The 21174-nt window shown below is 41.4% G+C and overlaps 1 protein-coding gene across 2 annotated transcripts in view; it reads left to right on the plus strand.

The window, feature by feature from the left end:
- Positions 1-21174, plus strand: part of LOC139575466 (annexin A2-A-like) — a 38141-nt gene that overhangs the window by 5228 nt on the left and 11739 nt on the right. For both annotated transcript variants that reach the window (XM_071400456.1, XM_071400457.1), the window contains exons 5-10: positions 7434-7547; positions 7893-7983; positions 8564-8643; positions 9543-9602; positions 10143-10236; positions 10423-10518. In XM_071400456.1, coding sequence (XP_071256557.1) covers positions 7434-7547; positions 7893-7983; positions 8564-8643; positions 9543-9602; positions 10143-10236; positions 10423-10518 — 535 coding nt within the window. The remainder of the gene's footprint in view (positions 1-7433; positions 7548-7892; positions 7984-8563; positions 8644-9542; positions 9603-10142; positions 10237-10422; positions 10519-21174) is intronic.

Raw genomic sequence — 21174 nt, forward strand, 5'->3', positions numbered from 1 at the left:
TATTACAGTGGGACGGACTATCATCTCTGTGTATATTACAGTGGGACGGACTACCATCTCTGTGTATTTTACAGTGGGACGGACTATCATCTCTGTGTATTTTACAGTGGGACGGACTATCATCTCTGTGTATTTTACAGTGGGACTGTCTATCATCTCTGTGTATTTTACAGTGGGACGGACTATCATCTCTGTGTATTTTACAGTGGGACGGACTATCATCTCTGTGTATTTTACAGTGGGACGGACTATCATCTCTGTGTATATTACAGTGGGACGGACTATCATCTCTGTGTATTTTACAGTGGGACGGACTATCATCTCTGTGTATTTTACAGTGGGACGGACTATCATCTCTGTGTATTTTACAGTGGGAAGGACTATCATCTCTGTGTATTTTACAGTGGGACGGACTATCATCTCTGTGTATTTTAGTGGGACGGACTATCATCTCTGTGTATATTACAGTGGGACGGACTATCATCTCTGTGTATATTACAGTGGGACGGACTATCATCTCTGTGTATATTACAGTGGGACGGACTATCATCTCTGTGTATATTACAGTGGGACGGACTACCATCTCTGTGTATATTACAGTGGGACGGACTATCATCTCTGTGTATATTACAGTGGGACGGACTACCATCTCTGTGTATTTTACAGTGGGACGGACTATCATCTCTGTGTATTTTACAGTGGGACGGACTATCATCTCTGTGTATTTTACAGTGGGACTGTCTATCATCTCTGTGTATTTTACAGTGGGACGGACTATCATCTCTGTGTATTTTACAGTGGGACGGACTATCATCTCTGTGTATTTTACAGTGGGACGGACTATCATCTCTGTGTATTTTACAGTGGGACGGACTATCATGTCTGTGTATTTTACAGTGGGACGGACTATCATCTCTGTGTATTTTACAGTGGGACGGACTATCATCTCTGTGTATTTTACAGTGGGACGGACTATCATCTCTGTGTATTTTACAGTGGGACGGACTATCATCTCTGTGTATTTTACAGTGGGACGGACTATCGTCTCTGTGTATTTTACAGTGGGACGGACTATCGTCTCTGTGTATTTTACAGTGGGACGGACTATCGTCTCTGTGTATTTTACAGTGGGACGGACTATCGTCTCTGTGTATTTTACAGTGGGACGGACTATCGTCTCTGTGTATTTTACAGTGGGACGGAATATCGTCTCTGTGTATTTTACAGTGGGACGGACTATCATCTCTGTGTATTTTACAGTGGGACGGACTATCATCTCTGTGTATTTTACAGTGGGACGGACTATCATCTCTGTGTATTTTACAGTGGGACGGACTATCATCTCTGTGTATTTTACAGTGGGACGGACTATCATCTCTGTGTATTTTACAGTGGGACGGACTATCTTCTCTGTGTATTTTACAGTGGGACGGACTATCGTCTCTGTGTATTTTACAGTGGGACGGACTATCGTCTCTGTGTATTTTACAGTGGGACGGACTATCGTCTCTGTGTATTTTACAGTGGGATGGACTATCGTCTCTGTGTATTTTACAGTGGGACGGACTATCGTCTCTGTGTATTTTACAGTGGGACGGAATATCGTCTCTGTGTATTTTACAGTGGGACGGACTATCATCTCTGTGTATTTTACAGTGGGACGGACTATCATCTCTGTGTATTTTACAGTGGGACGGTCTATCATCTCTGTGTATTTTACAGTGGGACGGACTATCATCTCTGTGTATTTTACAGTGAGACGGACTATCATCTCTGTGTATTTTACAGTGGGACGGACTATCATCTCTGTGTATTTTACAGTGGGACGGACTATCATCTCTGTGTATTTTACAGTGGGACGGACTATCATCTCTGTGTATTTTACAGTGGGACGGACTATCATCTCTGTGTATTTTACAGTGGGACGGACTATCATCTCTGTGTATTTTACAGTGGGAAGGACTATCATCTCTGTGTATTTTACAGTGGGACGGACTATCATCTCTGTGTATTTTACAGTGGGACGGACTATCATCTCTGTGTATTTTACAGTGGGACGGACTATCATCTCTGTGTATTTTACAGTGGGACGGACTATCATCTCTGTGTATTTTACAGTGGGACGGACTATCATCTCTGTGTATTTTACAGTGGGACGGACTATCATCTCTGTGTATTTTACAGTGGGACGGACTATCATCTCTGTGTATTTTACAGTGGGATGGACTATCATCTCTGTGTATTTTGCAGTGGGACGGACTATCATCTCTGTGTATTTTACAGTGGGACGGACTATCATCTCTGTGTATTTTACAGTGGGACGGACTATCATCTCTGTGTATTTTAGTGGGACGGACTATCATCTCTGTGTATTTTACAGTGGGACGGACTATCATCTCTGTGTATTTTACAGTGGGACGGACTATCATCTCTGTGTATTTTACAGTGGGACGGACTATCATCTCTGTGTATTTTACAGTGGGACGGACTATCATCTCTGTGTATTTTACAGTGGGACGGACTATCATCTCTGTGTATTTTACAGTGGGACGGACTATCATCTCTGTGTATTTTACAGTGGGACGGACTATCGTCTCTGTGTATTTTACAGTGGGACGGACTATCGTCTCTGTGTATTTTACAGTGGGACGGACTATCGTCTCTGTGTATTTTACAGTGGGACGGACTATCGTCTCTGTGTATTTTACAGTGGGACGGACTATCGTCTCTGTGTATTTTACAGTGGGACGGAATATCGTCTCTGTGTATTTTACAGTGGGACGGACTATCATCTCTGTGTATTTTACAGTGGGACGGACTATCATCTCTGTGTATTTTACAGTGGGATGGACTATCATCTCTGTGTATTTTGCAGTGGGACGGACTATCATCTCTGTGTATTTTACAGTGGGACGGACTATCATCTCTGTGTATTTTACAGTGGGACGGACTATCATCTCTGTGTATTTTAGTGGGACGGACTATCATCTCTGTGTATTTTAGTGGGACGGACTATCATCTCTGTGTATTTTACAGTGGGACGGAATATCATCTCTGTGTATTTTACAGTGGGACGGACTATCATCTCTGTGTATTTTACAGTGGGACTGTCTATCATCTCTGTGTATTTTACAGTGGGACGGACTATCATCTCTGTGTATTTTACAGTGGGACGGACTATCATCTCTGTGTATTTTACAGTGGGACGGACTATCATCTCTGTGTATTTTACAGTGGGACGGACTATCATCTCTGTGTATTTTACAGTGGGACGGACTATCATCTCTGTGTATTTTACAGTGGGACGGACTATCATCTCTGTGTATTTTACAGTGGGACGGACTATCATCTCTGTGTATTTTACAGTGGGACGGACTATCATCTCTGTGTATTTTACAGTGGGACGGACTATCATCTCTGTGTATTTTACAGTGGGACGGACTATCGTCTCTGTGTATTTTACAGTGGGACGGACTATCGTCTCTGTGTATTTTACAGTGGGACGGACTATCGTCTCTGTGTATTTTACAGTGGGACGGACTATCGTCTCTGTGTATTTTACAGTGGGACGGACTATCGTCTCTGTGTATTTTACAGTGGGACGGAATATCATCTCTGTGTATTTTACAGTGGGACGGACTATCATCTCTGTGTATTTTACAGTGGGACGGACTATCATCTCTGTGTATTTTACAGTGGGACGGACTATCATCTCTGTGTATTTTACAGTGGGACGGTCTATCATCTCTGTGTATTTTACAGTGGGACGGACTATCATCTCTGTGTATTTTACAGTGAGACGGACTATCATCTCTGTGTATTTTACAGTGGGACGGACTATCATCTCTGTGTATTTTACAGTGGGACGGACTATCATCTCTGTGTATTTTACAGTGGGACGGACTATCATCTCTGTGTATTTTACAGTGGGACGGACTATCATCTCTGTGTATTTTACAGTGGGACGGACTATCATCTCTGTGTATTTTACAGTGGGAAGGACTATCATCTCTGTGTATTTTACAGTGGGACGGACTATCATCTCTGTGTATTTTACAGTGGGACGGACTATCATCTCTGTGTATTTTACAGTGGGACGGACTATCATCTCTGTGTATTTTACAGTGGGACGGACTATCATCTCTGTGTATTTTACAGTGGGACGGACTATCATCTCTGTGTATTTTACAGTGGGACGGACTATCATCTCTGTGTATTTTACAGTGGGACGGACTATCATCTCTGTGTATTTTACAGTGGGACGGACTATCATCTCTGTGTATTTTACAGTGGGACGGTCTATCATCTCTGTGTATTTTACAGTGGGACGGACTATCATCTCTGTGTATTTTACAGTGGGACGGACTATCATCTCTGTGTATTTTACAGTGGGACGGACTATCATCTCTGTGTATTTTACAGTGGGACGGACTATCATCTCTGTGTATTTTACAGTGGGACGGACTATCATCTCTGTGTATTTTACAGTGGGACGGACTATCATCTCTGTGTATTTTACAGTGGGACGGACTATCATCTCTGTGTATTTTACAGTGGGACGGACTATCATCTCTGTGTATTTTACAGTGGGACGGACTATCATCTCTGTGTATTTTACAGTGGGACGGACTATCATCTCTGTGTATTTTACAGTGGGACGGACTATCATCTCTGTGTATTTTACAGTGGGACGGACTATCATCTCTGTGTATTTTACAGTGGGACGGACTATCATCTCTGTGTATTTTACAGTGGGACGGACTATCATCTCTGTGTATTTTACAGTGGGACGGACTATCATCTCTGTGTATTTTACAGTGGGACGGACTATCATCTCTGTGTATTTTACAGTGGGACGGACTATCATCTCTGTGTATTTTACAGTGGGACGTTCTATCATCTCTGTGTATTTTACAGTGGGACGGACTATCATCTCTGTGTATATTACAGTGGGACGGACTATCATCTCTGTGTATATTACAGTGGGACGGACTATCATCTCTGTGTATATTACAGTGGGACGGACTATCATCTCTGTGTATATTACAGTGGGACGGACTACCATCTCTGTGTATATTACAGTGGGACGGACTATCATCTCTGTGTATATTACAGTGGGACGGACTACCATCTCTGTGTATTTTACAGTGGGACGGACTATCATCTCTGTGTATTTTACAGTGGGACGGACTATCATCTCTGTGTATTTTACAGTGGGACTGTCTATCATCTCTGTGTATTTTACAGTGGGACGGACTATCATCTCTGTGTATTTTACAGTGGGACGGACTATCATCTCTGTGTATTTTACAGTGGGACGGACTATCATCTCTGTGTATTTTACAGTGGGACGGACTATCATCTCTGTGTATTTTACAGTGGGACGGACTATCATCTCTGTGTATTTTACAGTGGGACGGACTATCATCTCTGTGTATTTTACAGTGGGACGGACTATCATCTCTGTGTATTTTACAGTGGGACGGACTATCATCTCTGTGTATTTTACAGTGGGACGGACTATCATCTCTGTGTATTTTACAGTGGGACGGACTATCGTCTCTGTGTATTTTACAGTGGGACGGACTATCGTCTCTGTGTATTTTACATCTCTGTGTATTTTACAGTGGGACGGTACTTTACAGTGGGACGGACTATCATCTCTGTGTATTTTACAGTGGGACGGACTATCATCTCTGTGTATTTTACAGTGGGACGGACTATCATCTCTGTGTATTTTACAGTGGGACGGACTATCATCTCTGTGTATTTTACAGTGGGACGGACTATCATCTCTGTGTATTTTACAGTGGGACGGACTATCATCTCTGTGTATTTTACAGTGGGACGGACTATCATCTCTGTGTATTTTACAGTGGGACGGACTATCATCTCTGTGTATTTTACAGTGGGACGGACTATCGTCTCTGTGTATTTTACAGTGGGACGGACTATCGTCTCTGTGTATTTTACAGTGGGACGGACTATCGTCTCTGTGTATTTTACAGTGGGACGGACTATCGTCTCTGTGTATTTTACAGTGGGACGGACTATCGTCTCTGTGTATTTTACAGTGGGACGGAATATCATCTCTGTGTATTTTACAGTGGGACGGACTATCATCTCTGTGTATTTTACAGTGGGACGGACTATCATCTCTGTGTATTTTACAGTGGGACGGTCTATCATCTCTGTGTATTTTACAGTGGGACGGACTATCATCTCTGTGTATTTTACAGTGAGACGGACTATCATCTCTGTGTATTTTACAGTGGGACGGACTATCATCTCTGTGTATTTTACAGTGGGACGGACTATCATCTCTGTGTATTTTACAGTGGGACGGACTATCATCTCTGTGTATTTTACAGTGGGACGGACTATCATCTCTGTGTATTTTACAGTGGGACGGACTATCATCTCTGTGTATTTTACAGTGGGAAGGACTATCATCTCTGTGTATTTTACAGTGGGACGGACTATCATCTCTGTGTATTTTACAGTGGGACGGACTATCATCTCTGTGTATTTTACAGTGGGACGGACTATCATCTCTGTGTATTTTACAGTGGGACGGACTATCATCTCTGTGTATTTTACAGTGGGACGGACTATCATCTCTGTGTATTTTACAGTGGGACGGACTATCATCTCTGTGTATTTTACAGTGGGACGGACTATCATCTCTGTGTATTTTACAGTGGGACGGACTATCATCTCTGTGTATTTTACAGTGGGACGGTCTATCATCTCTGTGTATTTTACAGTGGGACGGACTATCATCTCTGTGTATTTTACAGTGGGACGGACTATCATCTCTGTGTATTTTACAGTGGGACGGACTATCATCTCTGTGTATTTTACAGTGGGACGGACTATCATCTCTGTGTATTTTACAGTGGGACGGACTATCATCTCTGTGTATTTTACAGTGGGAAGGACTATCATCTCTGTGTATTTTACAGTGGGACGGACTATCATCTCTGTGTATTTTACAGTGGGACGGACTATCATCTCTGTGTATTTTACAGTGGGACGGACTATCATCTCTGTGTATTTTACAGTGGGACGGACTATCATCTCTGTGTATTTTACAGTGGGACGGACTATCATCTCTGTGTATTTTACAGTGGGACGGACTATCATCTCTGTGTATTTTACAGTGGGACGGACTATCATCTCTGTGTATTTTACAGTGGGACGGACTATCATCTCTGTGTATTTTACAGTGGGACGGTCTATCATCTCTGTGTATTTTACAGTGGGACGGACTATCATCTCTGTGTATTTTACAGTGGGACGGACTATCATCTCTGTGTATTTTACAGTGGGACGGACTATCATCTCTGTGTATTTTACAGTGGGACGGACTATCATCTCTGTGTATTTTACAGTGGGACGGACTATCATCTCTGTGTATGTCTCACCTGTAGGATATGATCACGGCTCTGAAGGGGGCTCTGTCTGGGTCTCTGGAGGCTGTGATTCTGGGACTGATGAAGAGTACCGCTCAGTACGATGCCTCTGAGATCAAGGGATCCATCAAGGTAAATAGGAGGCCACAATCTTTCCTACATGAAGCCTAAACGACACAGATCACTACTGCCCTCTCCTGGTCTGATGGATGTGTGGCCTAGACACAGCCTTGCAGAAGGAATACTGTACTAGTCATACTGCTGTTAAAACCACTGTTCCCTCCAGGGTCTGTACTAGTCATACTGCTGTTAAAACCACTGTTCCCTCCAGGGTCTGTACTAGTCATACTGCTGTTAAAACCCACTGTTCCCTCCAGGGTCTGTACTAGTCATACTGCTGTTAAAACCCACTGTTCTCTTCCCTCCAGGGTCTGTACTAGTCATACTGCTGTTAAACCACTGTTCTCTTCCCTCCAGGGTCTGGGGACCGATGAGGAGACTCTGATAGAGATGGTCTGTTCCCGCAGCGCTGACGAACTGGTGGAAATCAAACGCGTCTACAAGGAGTGTAAGGAGAAGCAAGTAGCAAGGAGAAGCAAGTAGAAAGGAGAAGCAAGTAGCAAGTAGAAGCAAGTAGCAAGGAGACGCAAGTAGAAATGAGAAGCAAGTAGCAAGGAGAAGGAAGTAGCAAGGAGAAGCAAGTAGCAAGGAGAAGCAAGTAGCAAGGAGAAGCAAGTAGCAAGGAGAAGCAAGTAGCAAGTAGAAGCAAGTAGCAAGGAGACGCAAGTAGAAATGAGAAGCAAGTAGCAAGGAGAAGGAAGTAGCAAGGAGAAGCAAGTAGAAATGAGAAGCAAGTAGCAAGGAGAAGCAAGTAGCAAGGAGAAGCAAGTAGCAAGGAGAAGCAAGTAGTAAGGAGAAGCAAGTAGCAAGGAGAAGCAAGTAGCAAGGAGAAGCAAGTAGAAAGGAGAAGCAAGTAGCAAGGAGAAGCAAGTAGCAAGGAGAAGCAAGTAGCAAGGAGACACAAGTAGCAAGGAGAAGCAAGTAGCAAGGAGAAGCAAGTAGCAAGTAGAAGCAAGTAGAATTAGCGTGAAGATTTAGATTGAAAAACGTAAAGGATTATGTGTTTTTTATACTTGATATATCTACAGTGTTCAAGAAGGAGCTGGAGAAGGACGTGGCTGGAGACACATCGGGAGACTTCAGGAGTCTGCTGCTGGCCCTGGTACAGGTAGGATCATACTTCAGGAGTCTGCTGTTGGCCCTGGTACAGGTAGGTACAGGTAGGATCATACTTCAGGAGTATGCTGTTGGCCCTGGTACAGGTAGGATCATACTTCAGGAGTCTGCTGTTGGCCCTGGTACAGGTAGGATCATACTTCAGGAGTCTTCTGTTGGCCCTGGTACAGGTAGGATCATACTTCAGGAGTCTGCTGTTGGCCCTGGTACAGGTAGGATCATACTTCAGGAGTCTGCTGTTGGCCCTGGTATAGGTAGGTACAGGTAGGATCATACTTCAGGAGTATGCTGTTGGCCCTGGTACAGGTATGTACAGGTAGGATCATACTTCAGGAGTCTGCTGTTGGCCCTGGTACAGGTAGGATCATACTTCAGGAGTATGCTGTTGGCCCTGGTACAGGTAGGATCATACTTCAGGAGTCTTCTGTTGGCCCTGGTACAGGTAGGATCATACTTCAGGAGTCTGCTGTTGGCCCTGGTACAGGTAGGTACAGGTAGGATCATACTTCAGGAGTATGCTGTTGTCCATGGTACAGGTAGGTACAGGTAGGATCATACTTCAGGAGTCTGCTGTTGGCCCTGGTACAGGTAGGTACAGGTAGGCTCATACTTCAGGAGTATGCTGTTGGCCCTGGTACAGGTAGGTACAGGTAGGATCATACTTCAGGAGTCTGCTGTTGGCCCTGGTACAGGTAGGTACAGGTAGGATCATACTTCAGGAGTCTGCTGTTGGCCCTGGTACAGGTAGGATCATACAACAACTTTACAACGTCTCGCTTCCTAAGATTGACCTTCCAATAGCTTTTATTCATAATTATTTGGCTACAAAAGGAGTCTGTCTGAATATTGGTGTAAACTGTATTCTCCATTGTATTCTATGTCATTCAATAGGCCAAGAGAGATGAACCCTCAAATATTGTTGACTACGAGAAGATTGACCAGGACGCCAGAGTAAGACAAATACACTAAAGCATTGATACGGACACTTAAACACCGTACCAGAACCTAACACGAACGTTTTGATACGGACACTTAAACACCGTACCAGAACCAAACACGAACGTTTTGGTACTGACAGTTAAACACCGTACCAGAACCAAACACGAACGTTTTGATACGGACAGTTAAACACCGTACCAGAACCAAACACGAACGTTTTGATACTGACAGTTAAACACCATACCAGAACCAAACACGAACGTTTTGATACGGACACTTCAACACCGTAACAGAACCAAACACGAACGTTTTGATACTGACACTTAAACACCGTACCAGAACCAAACACGAACGTTCTGATACTGACACTTAAACACCGTACCAGAACCAAACACGAACGTTTTGATACTGACAGTTAAACACCGTACCAGAACCAAACACGAACGTACCAGAACCAATCAGCTGAGTGTTTTTTTTTTGTCTCTGTAGATTAGTTAGATGTATTACACAGGTGTGTCTTCTTGTTGATTGTCCTCTCTCCTGTCTCTGTAGGCTCTGTATGAGGCAGGAGTGAAGAGGAAGGGGACTGACGTGGCTACATGGATCACCATCATGTCAGAGAGAAGTGTCCCCCACCTACAGAAAGGTACCTACCCGACTCTGTAACAAAGGGACTTCTTCATGCACATAGGATTGTCTGAACAAACACTAAAACTCAAAGTCAAGATGGCGACAACCAGACATTTCTTTAGATGTAAAGAACGTAGATGTTTCTATCAACCTGGTGAGTCTTTCAGAAAGTGGACCAACATGTCGGCTGTGTCTGTTCCAGTGTTCGACAGGTACAAGAGCTACAGTCCATACGACATGCAGGAGAGCATCAGGAAGGAGGTGAAGGGAGACCTGGAGAAGTCCTTCCTCACACTGGGTAACATTCTACAACATAGAACCTGTATTCTATAATCTATACATCTATATCACAGAACCTGTATTCTATAATGTATACATCTATATCTATATCATAGAACCTGTATTCTATAATATATACATCTATATCTATAACATATAACCTGTATTCTATAATATATACATCTATATCTATAACATAGAACCTGTATTATATAATATATACATCTATATCATAGAACCTGTATTCTATAATATATACATCTATATCTATAACAGACCTACATTCTTTAATATATACATCTATATCTATAACATATAACCTATATTCTATAATATATACATCTATATCATATAACCTGTATTCTATAATATATACATCTATATCATATAACCTGTATTCTATAATATATACATCTATATCATAGAACCTGTATTATATAATATATACATCTATATCTTTAACAGACCTACATTCTATAATACATACATCTATATCTATAACAGACCTACATTCTATAATATATACATCTATATCTATAACATATAACCTGTATTCTATAATATATACATCTATATCATAGAACCTGTATTCTATAATATATACATCTATATCATAGAACCTGTATTCTATAATATATACATCTATATCTATAACAGACCTACATTCTTTAATATATACATCTATATCTATAACATATAACCTATATTCTATAATATATACATCTATATCATATAACCTGTATTCTATAATATATACATCTATATCATATAACCTGTATTCTATAATATATACATCTATATCATAGAACCTGTATTATATAATATATACATCTATATCTTTAACAGACCTACATTCTATAATACATACATCTATATCTATAACAGACCTACATTCTATAATATATACATCTTTATCTATATCGTAGAACCTTTATTCTATAATATATACATCTATATCTATAACAGACCTACATTCTATAATATATACATCTATATCTATAACATATAACCTGTATTCTATAATATATACATCTATATCTATATCATATAACCTGTATTCTATAATATATACATCCATATCTATATCATATAACCTGTATTCTATAATATATACATCTATATCTATAACAATGCACCTACATTCTATAATATATACATCCATATCTATATCATATAACCTGTATTCTATAATATGTACATCTATATCTATAACATATACCTACATTCTATAACATATATACATCCATATATATAACATATCTATATATCATATACCTACATTCTATAATATATACATCCATATCTATATATCATATACCTACATTCTATAATATATATATACACTACCGTTCAAAAGTTTGGGGTCACTTAGAAATGTCCTTTCTAAGTGACCCCTAAGTGCTACTCTGACTACTACATTAGCTACTATGATTACCTCTTTAGCTACTCACACCTCTCCTCTAGCTCCTCTTACCTCTACATTAGCTACTCTTACCTCTACATTAGCTCCTCTTACCTCTACATTAGCTCCTCTTACCTCTACATTAGCTACTCTTACCTCTACATTAGCTCCTCTAGCTCCTCTTACCTCTACATTAGCTCCTCTTACCTCTACATTAGCTCCTCTAGCTCCTCTTACCTCTACATTAGCTCCTCTAGCTCCTCTTACCTCTACATTAGCTCCTCTTACCTCTACATTAGCTCCTCTTACCTCTACATTAGCCCCTCTTACCTCTACATTAGCTACTCTTACCTCAACATTAGCTACTCTTACCTCTACATTAGCCACTCTTACCTCTACATTAGCCACTCTTACCTCTACATTAGCTCCTCTAGCGCCTCTTACTACTACATTAGCTACTCTTACCTCTACATTAGCTACTCTAGCTCCTCTTACCTCTACATTAGCTACTCTAGCTCCTCTTACCTCTACATTAGCTCCTCTAGCTCCTCTTACCTCTACATTAGCTCCTCTTACCTCTACATTAGCTACTCTTACCTCTACATTAGCTCCTCTAGATACTCTTACCTCTACATTAGCTCCTCTTACCTCTACATTAGCTCCTCTAGCTCCTCTTACCTCTACATTAGCTCCTCTTACCTCTACATTAGCTCCTCTTACCTCTACATTAGCTCCTCTAGCTCCTCTTACCTCTACATTAGCTCCTCTAGCTACTCTTACCTCTACATTAGCTCCTCTAGCTCCTCTTACCTCTACAATAGCTACTCTTACCTCTACATTAGCTACTCTTACCTCTACATTAGCTCCTCTAGCTCCTCTAGCTCCTCTTACTACTACATTAGCTACTCTTACCTCTACATTAGCTCCTCTTACCTCTACATTAGCTCCTCTAGCTCCTCTTACCTCTACATTAGCTCCTCTTACCTCTACATTAGCTCCTCTAGCTCCTCTTACCTCTACATTAGCTCCTCTTACCTCTACATTAGCTACTCTTACCTCTACATTAGCTACTCTAGCTTCTCTTACCTCTACATTAGCTCCTCTTACCTCTACATTAGCTCCTCTAGCTACTCTTACCTCTACATTAGCTACTCTTACCTCTACATTAGCTCCTCTAGCTCCTCTTACCTCTACATTAGCTCCTCTTACCTCTACATTAGCTACTCTTACCTCTACATTAGCTACTCTAGCTACTCTTACCTCTACATTAGCTCCTCTTACCTCTACATTATCTACTCTTACCTCTACATTAGCTACTCTTACCTCTACATTAGCTTCTCTTACCTCTACATTAGCTACTCTTACCTCTACATTAGCTCCTCTAGCTCCTCTTACCTCTACATTAGCTACTCTTACCTCTACATTAGCTTCTCTTACCTCTACATTAGCTACTCTTACCTCTACATTAGCTCCTCTAGCTACTCTTACCTCTACATTAGCTCCTCTTACCTCTACATTAGCTTCTCTTACCTCTACATTAGCTACTCTTACCTCTACATTAGCTCCTCTAGCTCCTCTTACCTCTACATTAGCTCCTCTAGCTCCTCTTACCTCTACATTAGCTCCTCTTACCTCTACATTAGCTCCTCTAGCTCCTCTTACCTCTACATTAGCTCCTCTAGCTACTCTTACCTCTACATTAGCTCCTCTAGCTCCTCTTACCTCTACATTAGCTCCTCTAGCTTCTCTTACCTCTACATTAGCTACTCTTACCTCTACATTAGCTCCTCTAGCTCATCTTACCTCTACATTAGCTACTCTTACCTCTACATTAGCTCCTCTTACCTCTACATTATCTACTCTTACCTCTACATTAGCTCCTCTAGCTCCTCTTACCTCTACATTAGCTACTCTTACCTCTACATTAGCTTCTCTTACCTCTACATTAGCTACTCTTACCTCTACATTAGCTCCTCTAGCTACTCTTACCTCTACATTAGCTCCTCTTACCTCTACATTATCTACTCTTACCTCTACATTAGCTCCTCTAGCTCCTCTTACCTCTACATTAGCTACTCTTACCTCTACATTAGCTTCTCTTACCTCTACATTAGCTACTCTTACCTCTACATTAGCTCCTCTAGCTACTCTTACCTCTACATTAGCTCCTCTTACCTCTACATTAGCTTCTCTTACCTCTACATTAGCTACTCTTACCTCTACATTAGCTCCTCTAGCTCCTCTTACCTCTACATTAGCTCCTCTAGCTCCTCTTACCTCTACATTAGCTACTCTTACCTCTACATTAGCTCCTCTAGCTCCTCTTACCTCTACATTAGCTCCTCTAGCTACTCTTACCTCTACATTAGCTCCTCTAGCTCCTCTTACCTCTACATTAGCTCCTCTAGCTTCTCTTACCTCTACATTAGCTACTCTTACCTCTACATTAGCTCCTCTAGCTCATCTTACCTCTACATTAGCTACTCTTACCTCTACATTAGCTCCTCTTACCTCTACATTATCTACTCTTACCTCTACATTAGCTCCTCTAGCTCCTCTTACCTCTACATTAGCTACTCTTACCTCTACATTAGCTTCTCTTACCTCTACATTAGCTACTCTTACCTCTACATTAGCTCCTCTAGCTACTCTTACCTCTACATTAGCTCCTCTTACCTCTACATTATCTACTCTTACCTCTACATTAGCTCCTCTAGCTCCTCTTACCTCTACATTAGCTACTCTTACCTCTACATTAGCTTCTCTTACCTCTACATTAGCTACTCTTACCTCTACATTAGCTCCTCTAGCTACTCTTACCTCTACATTAGCTCCTCTTACCTCTACATTATCTACTCTTACCTCTACATTAGCTCCTCTAGCTCCTCTTACCTCTACATTAGCTACTCTTACCTATACATTAGCTTCTCTTACCTCTACATTAGCTACTCTTACCTCTACATTAGCTACTCTTACCTCTACATTAGCTCCTCTAGCTCCTCTTACCTCTACATTAGCTTCTCTTACCTCTACATTAGCTACTCTTACCTCTACATTAGCTCCTCTAGCTACTCTTACCTCTACATTAGCTCCTCTTACCTCTACATTAGCTCCTTTTACCTCTACATTAGCTACTCTTACCTCTACATTAGCACCTCTTACCTCTACATTAGCTCCTCTTACCTCTACATTAGCTACACTTACCTCTACATTAGCCCCTCTTACCTCTACATTAGCTACTCTTACCTCTACATTAGCTACTCTTACCTCTACATTAGCTACTCTTACCTCTACATTAGCTCCTCTTACCTCTACATTAGCTACTCTTACCTCTACATTAGCTACTCTTACCTCTACATTAGCTCCTCTAGCTCCTCTTACCTCTACATTAGCTCCTCTTACCTCTACATTAGCTACTCTTACCTCTACATTAGCTACTCTAGCTACTCTTACCTCTACATTAGCTCCTCTTACCTCTACATTATCTACTCTTACCTCTACATTAGCTACTCTTACCTCTACATTAGCTTCTCTTACCTCTACATTAGCTACTCTTACCTCTACATTAGCTCCTCTAGCTCCTCTTACCTCTACATTAGCTACTCTTACCTCTACATTAGCTTCACTTACCTCTACATTAGCTTCTCTTACCTCTACATTAGCTACTCTTACCTCTACATTAGCTCCTCTAGCTACTCTTACCTCTACATTAGCTCCTCTTACCTCTACATTAGCTTCTCTTACCTCTACATTAGATACTCTTACCTCTACATTAGCTCCTCTAGCTCCTCTTACCTCTACATTAGCTCCTCTAGCTCCTCTTACCTCTACATTAGCTACTCTTACCTCTACATTAGCTCCTCTAGCTCCTCTTACCTCTACATTAGCTCCTCTAGCTCCTCTTACCTCTACATTAGCTCCTCTAGCTCCTCTTACCTCTACATTAGCTCCTCTAGCTTCTCTTACCTCTACATTAGCTACTCTTACCTCTACATTAGCTCCTCTAGCTCATCTTACCTCTACATTAGCTACTCTTACCTCTACATTAGCTCCTCTTACCTCTACATTATCTACTCTTACCTCTACATTAGCTCCTCTAGCTCCTCTTACCTCTACATTAGCTACTCTTACCTCTACATTAGCTTCTCTTACCTCTACATTAGCTACTCTTACCTCTACATTAGCTCCTCTAGCTACTCTTACCTCTACATTAGCTCCTCTTACCTCTACATTAGCTTCTCTTACCTCTACATTAGCTACTCTTACCTCTACATTAGCTCCTCTAGCTACTCTTACCTCTACATTAGCTCCTCTTACCTCTACATTAGCTCCTTTTACCTCTACATTAGCTACTCTTACCTCTACATTAGCCCCTCTTACCTCTACATTAGCTCCTCTTACCTCTACATTAGCTACTCTTACCTCTACATTAGCCCCTCTTACCTCTACATTAGCTACTCTTACCTCTACATTAGCTACTCTTACCTCTACATTAGCTACTCTTACCTCTACATTAGCTCCTCTTACCTCTACATTAGCTCCTCTTACCTCTACATTAGCTACTCTTACCTCTACATTAGCTACTCTTACCTCTACATTAGCTACTCTTACCTCTACATTAGCTACTCTTACCTCTACATTACCTCCTCTTACCTCTACATTAGCTCCTCTTACCTCTACATTAGCTACTCTTACCTCTACATTAGCTACTCTTACCTCTACATTAGCTACTCTTACCTCTACATTAGCTAGTCTTACCTCTACATTAGCTACTCTTACCTCTACATTAGCTCCTCTAGCCCCTCTTACCTCTACATTAGCTACTCTTACCTCTACATTAGCTACTCTTACCTCTACATTAGCTCCTCTTACCTCTACATTAGCTACTCTTACCTCTACATTAGCTCCTCTTACCTCTACATTAGCTCCTCTTACCTCTACATTAGCTCCTCTTACCTCTACATTAGCTCCTCTTACCTCTACATTAGCTACTCTTACCTCTACATTAGCTCCTCTAGCTCCTCTTACCTCTACATTAGCTCCTCTTACCTCTACTCTAGCTCCTCTTACCTCTACATTAGCTCCTCTTACCTCTACATTAGCTCCCCTTACCTCTACATTAGCTCCTCTTACCTCTACATTAGCTCCTCTTACCTCTACATTAGCTACTCTTACCTCTACATTAGCTCCTCTAGCTCCTCTTACCTCTACATTAGCTCCTCTTACCTCTACATTAGCTCCTCTTACCTCTACTCTAGCTCCTCTTACCTCTACATTAGCTCCTCTTACCTCTACATTAGCTCCTCTTACCTCTACATTAGCTACTCTTACCTCTACATTAGCTCCTCTAGCTCCTCTTACCTCTACATTAGCTCCTCTTACCTCTACATTAGCTACTCTTACCTCTACATTAGCTCCTCTAGCTCCTCTTACCTCTACATTAGCTACTCTTACCTCTACATTAGCTCCTCTAGCTCCTCTTACCTCTACATTAGCTACTCTTACCTCTACATTAGCTCCTCTAGCTCCTCTTACCTCTACATTAGCTCCTCTTACCTCTACATTAGCTCCTCTTACCTCTACTCTAGCTCCTCTTACCTCTACATTAGCTCCTCTTACCTCTACATTAGCTCCTCTTACCTCTACATTAGCTACTCTTACCTCTACATTAGCTCCTCTAGCTCCTCTTACCTCTACATTAGCTCCTCTTACCTCTACATTAGCTCCTCTTACCTCTACATTAGCTACTCTTACCTCTACATTAGCTACTCTTACCTCTACATTAGCTACTCTTACCTCTACATTAGCTCCTCTTACCTCTACATTAGCTACTCTTACCTCTACATTAGCTACTCTTACCTCTACATTAGCTACTCTTACCTCTACATTAGCTACTCTTACCTCTACATTAGCTCCTCTTACCTCTACATTAGCTCCTCTTACCTCTACATTAGCTCCTCTTACCTCTACATTAGCCCCTCTTACCACTACATTAGCTCCTCTTACCTCTACATTAGCTCCTCTAGCTCCTCTTACCTCTACATTAGCTCCTCTTACCTCTACATTAGCTCCTCTTACCTCTACATTAGCTACTCTTACCTCTACATTAGCTACTCTTACCTCTACATTAGCTACTCTTACCTCTACATTAGCTACTCTTACCTCTACATTAGCTACTCTTACCTCTACATTAGCTCCTCTTACCTCTACATTAGCTACTCTTACCTCTACATTAGCTCCTCTTACCTCTACATTAGCTACTCTTACCTCTACATTAGCTACTCTTACCTCTACATTAGCTACTCTTACCTCTACATTAGCTACTCTTACCTCTACATTAGCTCCTCCTACCTCTACATTAGCTACTCTTACCTCTACATTAGCTCCTCTTACCTCTACATTAGCTCCTCTTACCTCTACATTAGCTCCTCTTACCTCTACATTAGCTCCTCTTACCTCTACATTAGCTCCTCTAGCTCCTCTTACCTCTACATTAGCTCCTCTTACCTCTACATTAGCTCCTCTTACCTCTACATTAGCTCCTCTTACCTCTACATTAGCTCCTCTTACCTCTACATTAGCCCCTCTTACCACTACATTAGCTCCTCTTACCTCTACATTAGCTCCTCTAGCTCCTCTTACCTCTACATTAGCTCCTCTTACCTCTACATTAGCTCCTCTTACCTCTACATTAGCTACTCTTACCTCTACATTAGCTACTCTTACCTCTACATTAGCTACTCTTACCTCTACATTAGCTACTCTTACCTCTACATTAGCTACTCTTACCTCTACATTAGCTACTCTTACCTCTACATTAGCTACTCTTACCTCTACATTAGCTACTCTTACCTCTACATTAGCTCCTCTTACCTCTACATTAGCTCCTCTAGCTCCTCTTACCTCTACATTAGCTCCTCTTACCTCTACATTAGCTCCTCTTACCTCTACATTAGCTACTCTTACCTCTACATTAGCTACTCTTACCTCTACATTAGCTACTCTTACCTCTACATTAGCTCCTCTTACCTCTACATTAGCTACTCTTACCTCTACATTAGCTACTCTTACCTCTACATTAGCTACTCTTACCTCTACATTAGCTACTCTTACCTCTACATTAGCTCCTCTTACCTCTACATTAGCTCCTCTTACCTCTACATTAGCTCCTCTTACCTCTACATTAGCCCCTCTTACCACTACATTAGCTCCTCTTACCTCTACATTAGCTCCTCTAGCTCCTCTTACCTCTACATTAGCTCCTCTTACCTCTACATTAGCTCCTCTTACCTCTACATTAGCTACTCTTACCTCTACATTAGCTACTCTTACCTCTACATTAGCTACTCTTACCTCTACATTAGCTACTCTTACCTCTACATTAGCTACTCTTACCTCTACATTAGCTCCTCTTACCTCTACATTAGCTACTCTTACCTCTACATTAGCTCCTCTTACCTCTACATTAGCTACTCTTACCTCTACATTAGCTACTCTTACCTCTACATTAGCTACTCTTACCTCTTCATTAGCTACTCTTACCTCTACATTAGCTCCTCCTACCTCTACATTAGCTACTCTTACCTCTACATTAGCTCCTCTTACCTCTACATTAGCTCCTCTTACCTCTACATTAGCTCCTCTTACCTCTACATTAGCTCCTCTTACCTCTACATTAGCTCCTCTAGCTCCTCTTACCTCTACATTAGCTCCTCTTACCTCTACATTAGCTCCTCTTACCTCTACATTAGCTCCTCTTACCTCTACATTAGCTCCTCTTACCTCTACATTAGCCCCTCTTACCACTACATTAGCTCCTCTTACCTCTACATTAGCTCCTCTAGCTCCTCTTACCTCTACATTAGCTCCTCTTACCTCTACATTAGCTCCTCTTACCTCTACATTAGCTACTCTTACCTCTACATTAGCTACTCTTACCTCTACATTAGCTACTCTTACCTCTACATTAGCTACTCTTACCTCTACATTAGCTACTCTTACCTCTACATTAGCTACTCTTACCTCTACATTAGCTACTCTTACCTCTACATTAGCTACTCTTACCTCTACATTAGCTACTCTTACCTCTACATTAGCTCCTCTTACCTCTACATTAGCTCCTCTAGCTCCTCTTACCTCTACATTAGCTCCTCTTACCTCTACATTAGCTACTCTTACCTCTACATTAGCTACTCTTACCTCTACATTAGCTACTCTTACCTCTACATTAGCTACTCTTACCTCTACATTAGCTCCTCTTACCTCTACATTAGCTACTCTTACCTCTACATTAGCTACTCTTACCTCTACATTAGCTACTCTTACCTCTACATTAGCTACTCTTACCTCTACATTAGCTCCTCTTACCTCTACATTAGCTCCTCTTACCTCTACATTAGCTCCTCTTACCTCTACATTAGCTCCTCTTACCTCTACATTAGCTCCTCTTACCTCTACATTAGCTCCTCTAGCTCCTCTTACCTCTACATTAGCTCCTCTTACCTCTACATTAGCTCCTCTTACCTCTACATTAGCTCCTCTAGCTCCTATTACCTCTACATTAGCTCCTCTTACCTCTACATTAGCTCCTCTTACCTCTACATTAGCTACTCTTACCTCTACATTAGCTCCTCTTACCTCTACATTAGCTACTCTTACCACTCCTTTAGCTCCTCTTACCTCTACATTAGCTACTCTTACCTCTACATTAGCTTCTCTTACCTCTACATTAGCTACTCTTACCTCTACATTAGCTCCTCTTACCTCTACATTAGCTACTCTTACCTCTACATTAGCTTCTCTTACCTCTACATTAGCTACTCTTACCTCTACATTAGCTCCTCTTACCTCTACATTAGCTACTCTTACCTCTACATTAGCTACTCTTACCTCTACATTAGCTACTCTTACCTCTACATTAGCTACTCTTACCTCTACATTAGCTACTCTTACCTCTACATTAGCTACTCTTACCTCTACATTAGCTACTCTTACCTCTACTCTAGCTACTCTTACCTCTACATTAGCTACTCTTACCTCTACATTAGCTACTCTTACCTCTACATTAGCTACTCTTACCTCTACATTAGCTACTCTTACCTCTACATTAGCTACTCTTACCTCTACTCTAGCTACTCTTACCTCTACATTAGCTACTCTTACCTCTACATTAGCTACTCTTACCTCTACATTAGCTACTCTTACCTCTACATTAGCTACTCTTACCTCTACTCTAGCTACTCTTACCTCTACATTAGCTACTCTTACCTCTAC

Source organism: Salvelinus alpinus, chromosome 5 (genome assembly GCF_045679555.1).
Source record: "Salvelinus alpinus chromosome 5, SLU_Salpinus.1, whole genome shotgun sequence".
NCBI lineage: Eukaryota > Metazoa > Chordata > Actinopteri > Salmoniformes > Salmonidae > Salvelinus > Salvelinus alpinus.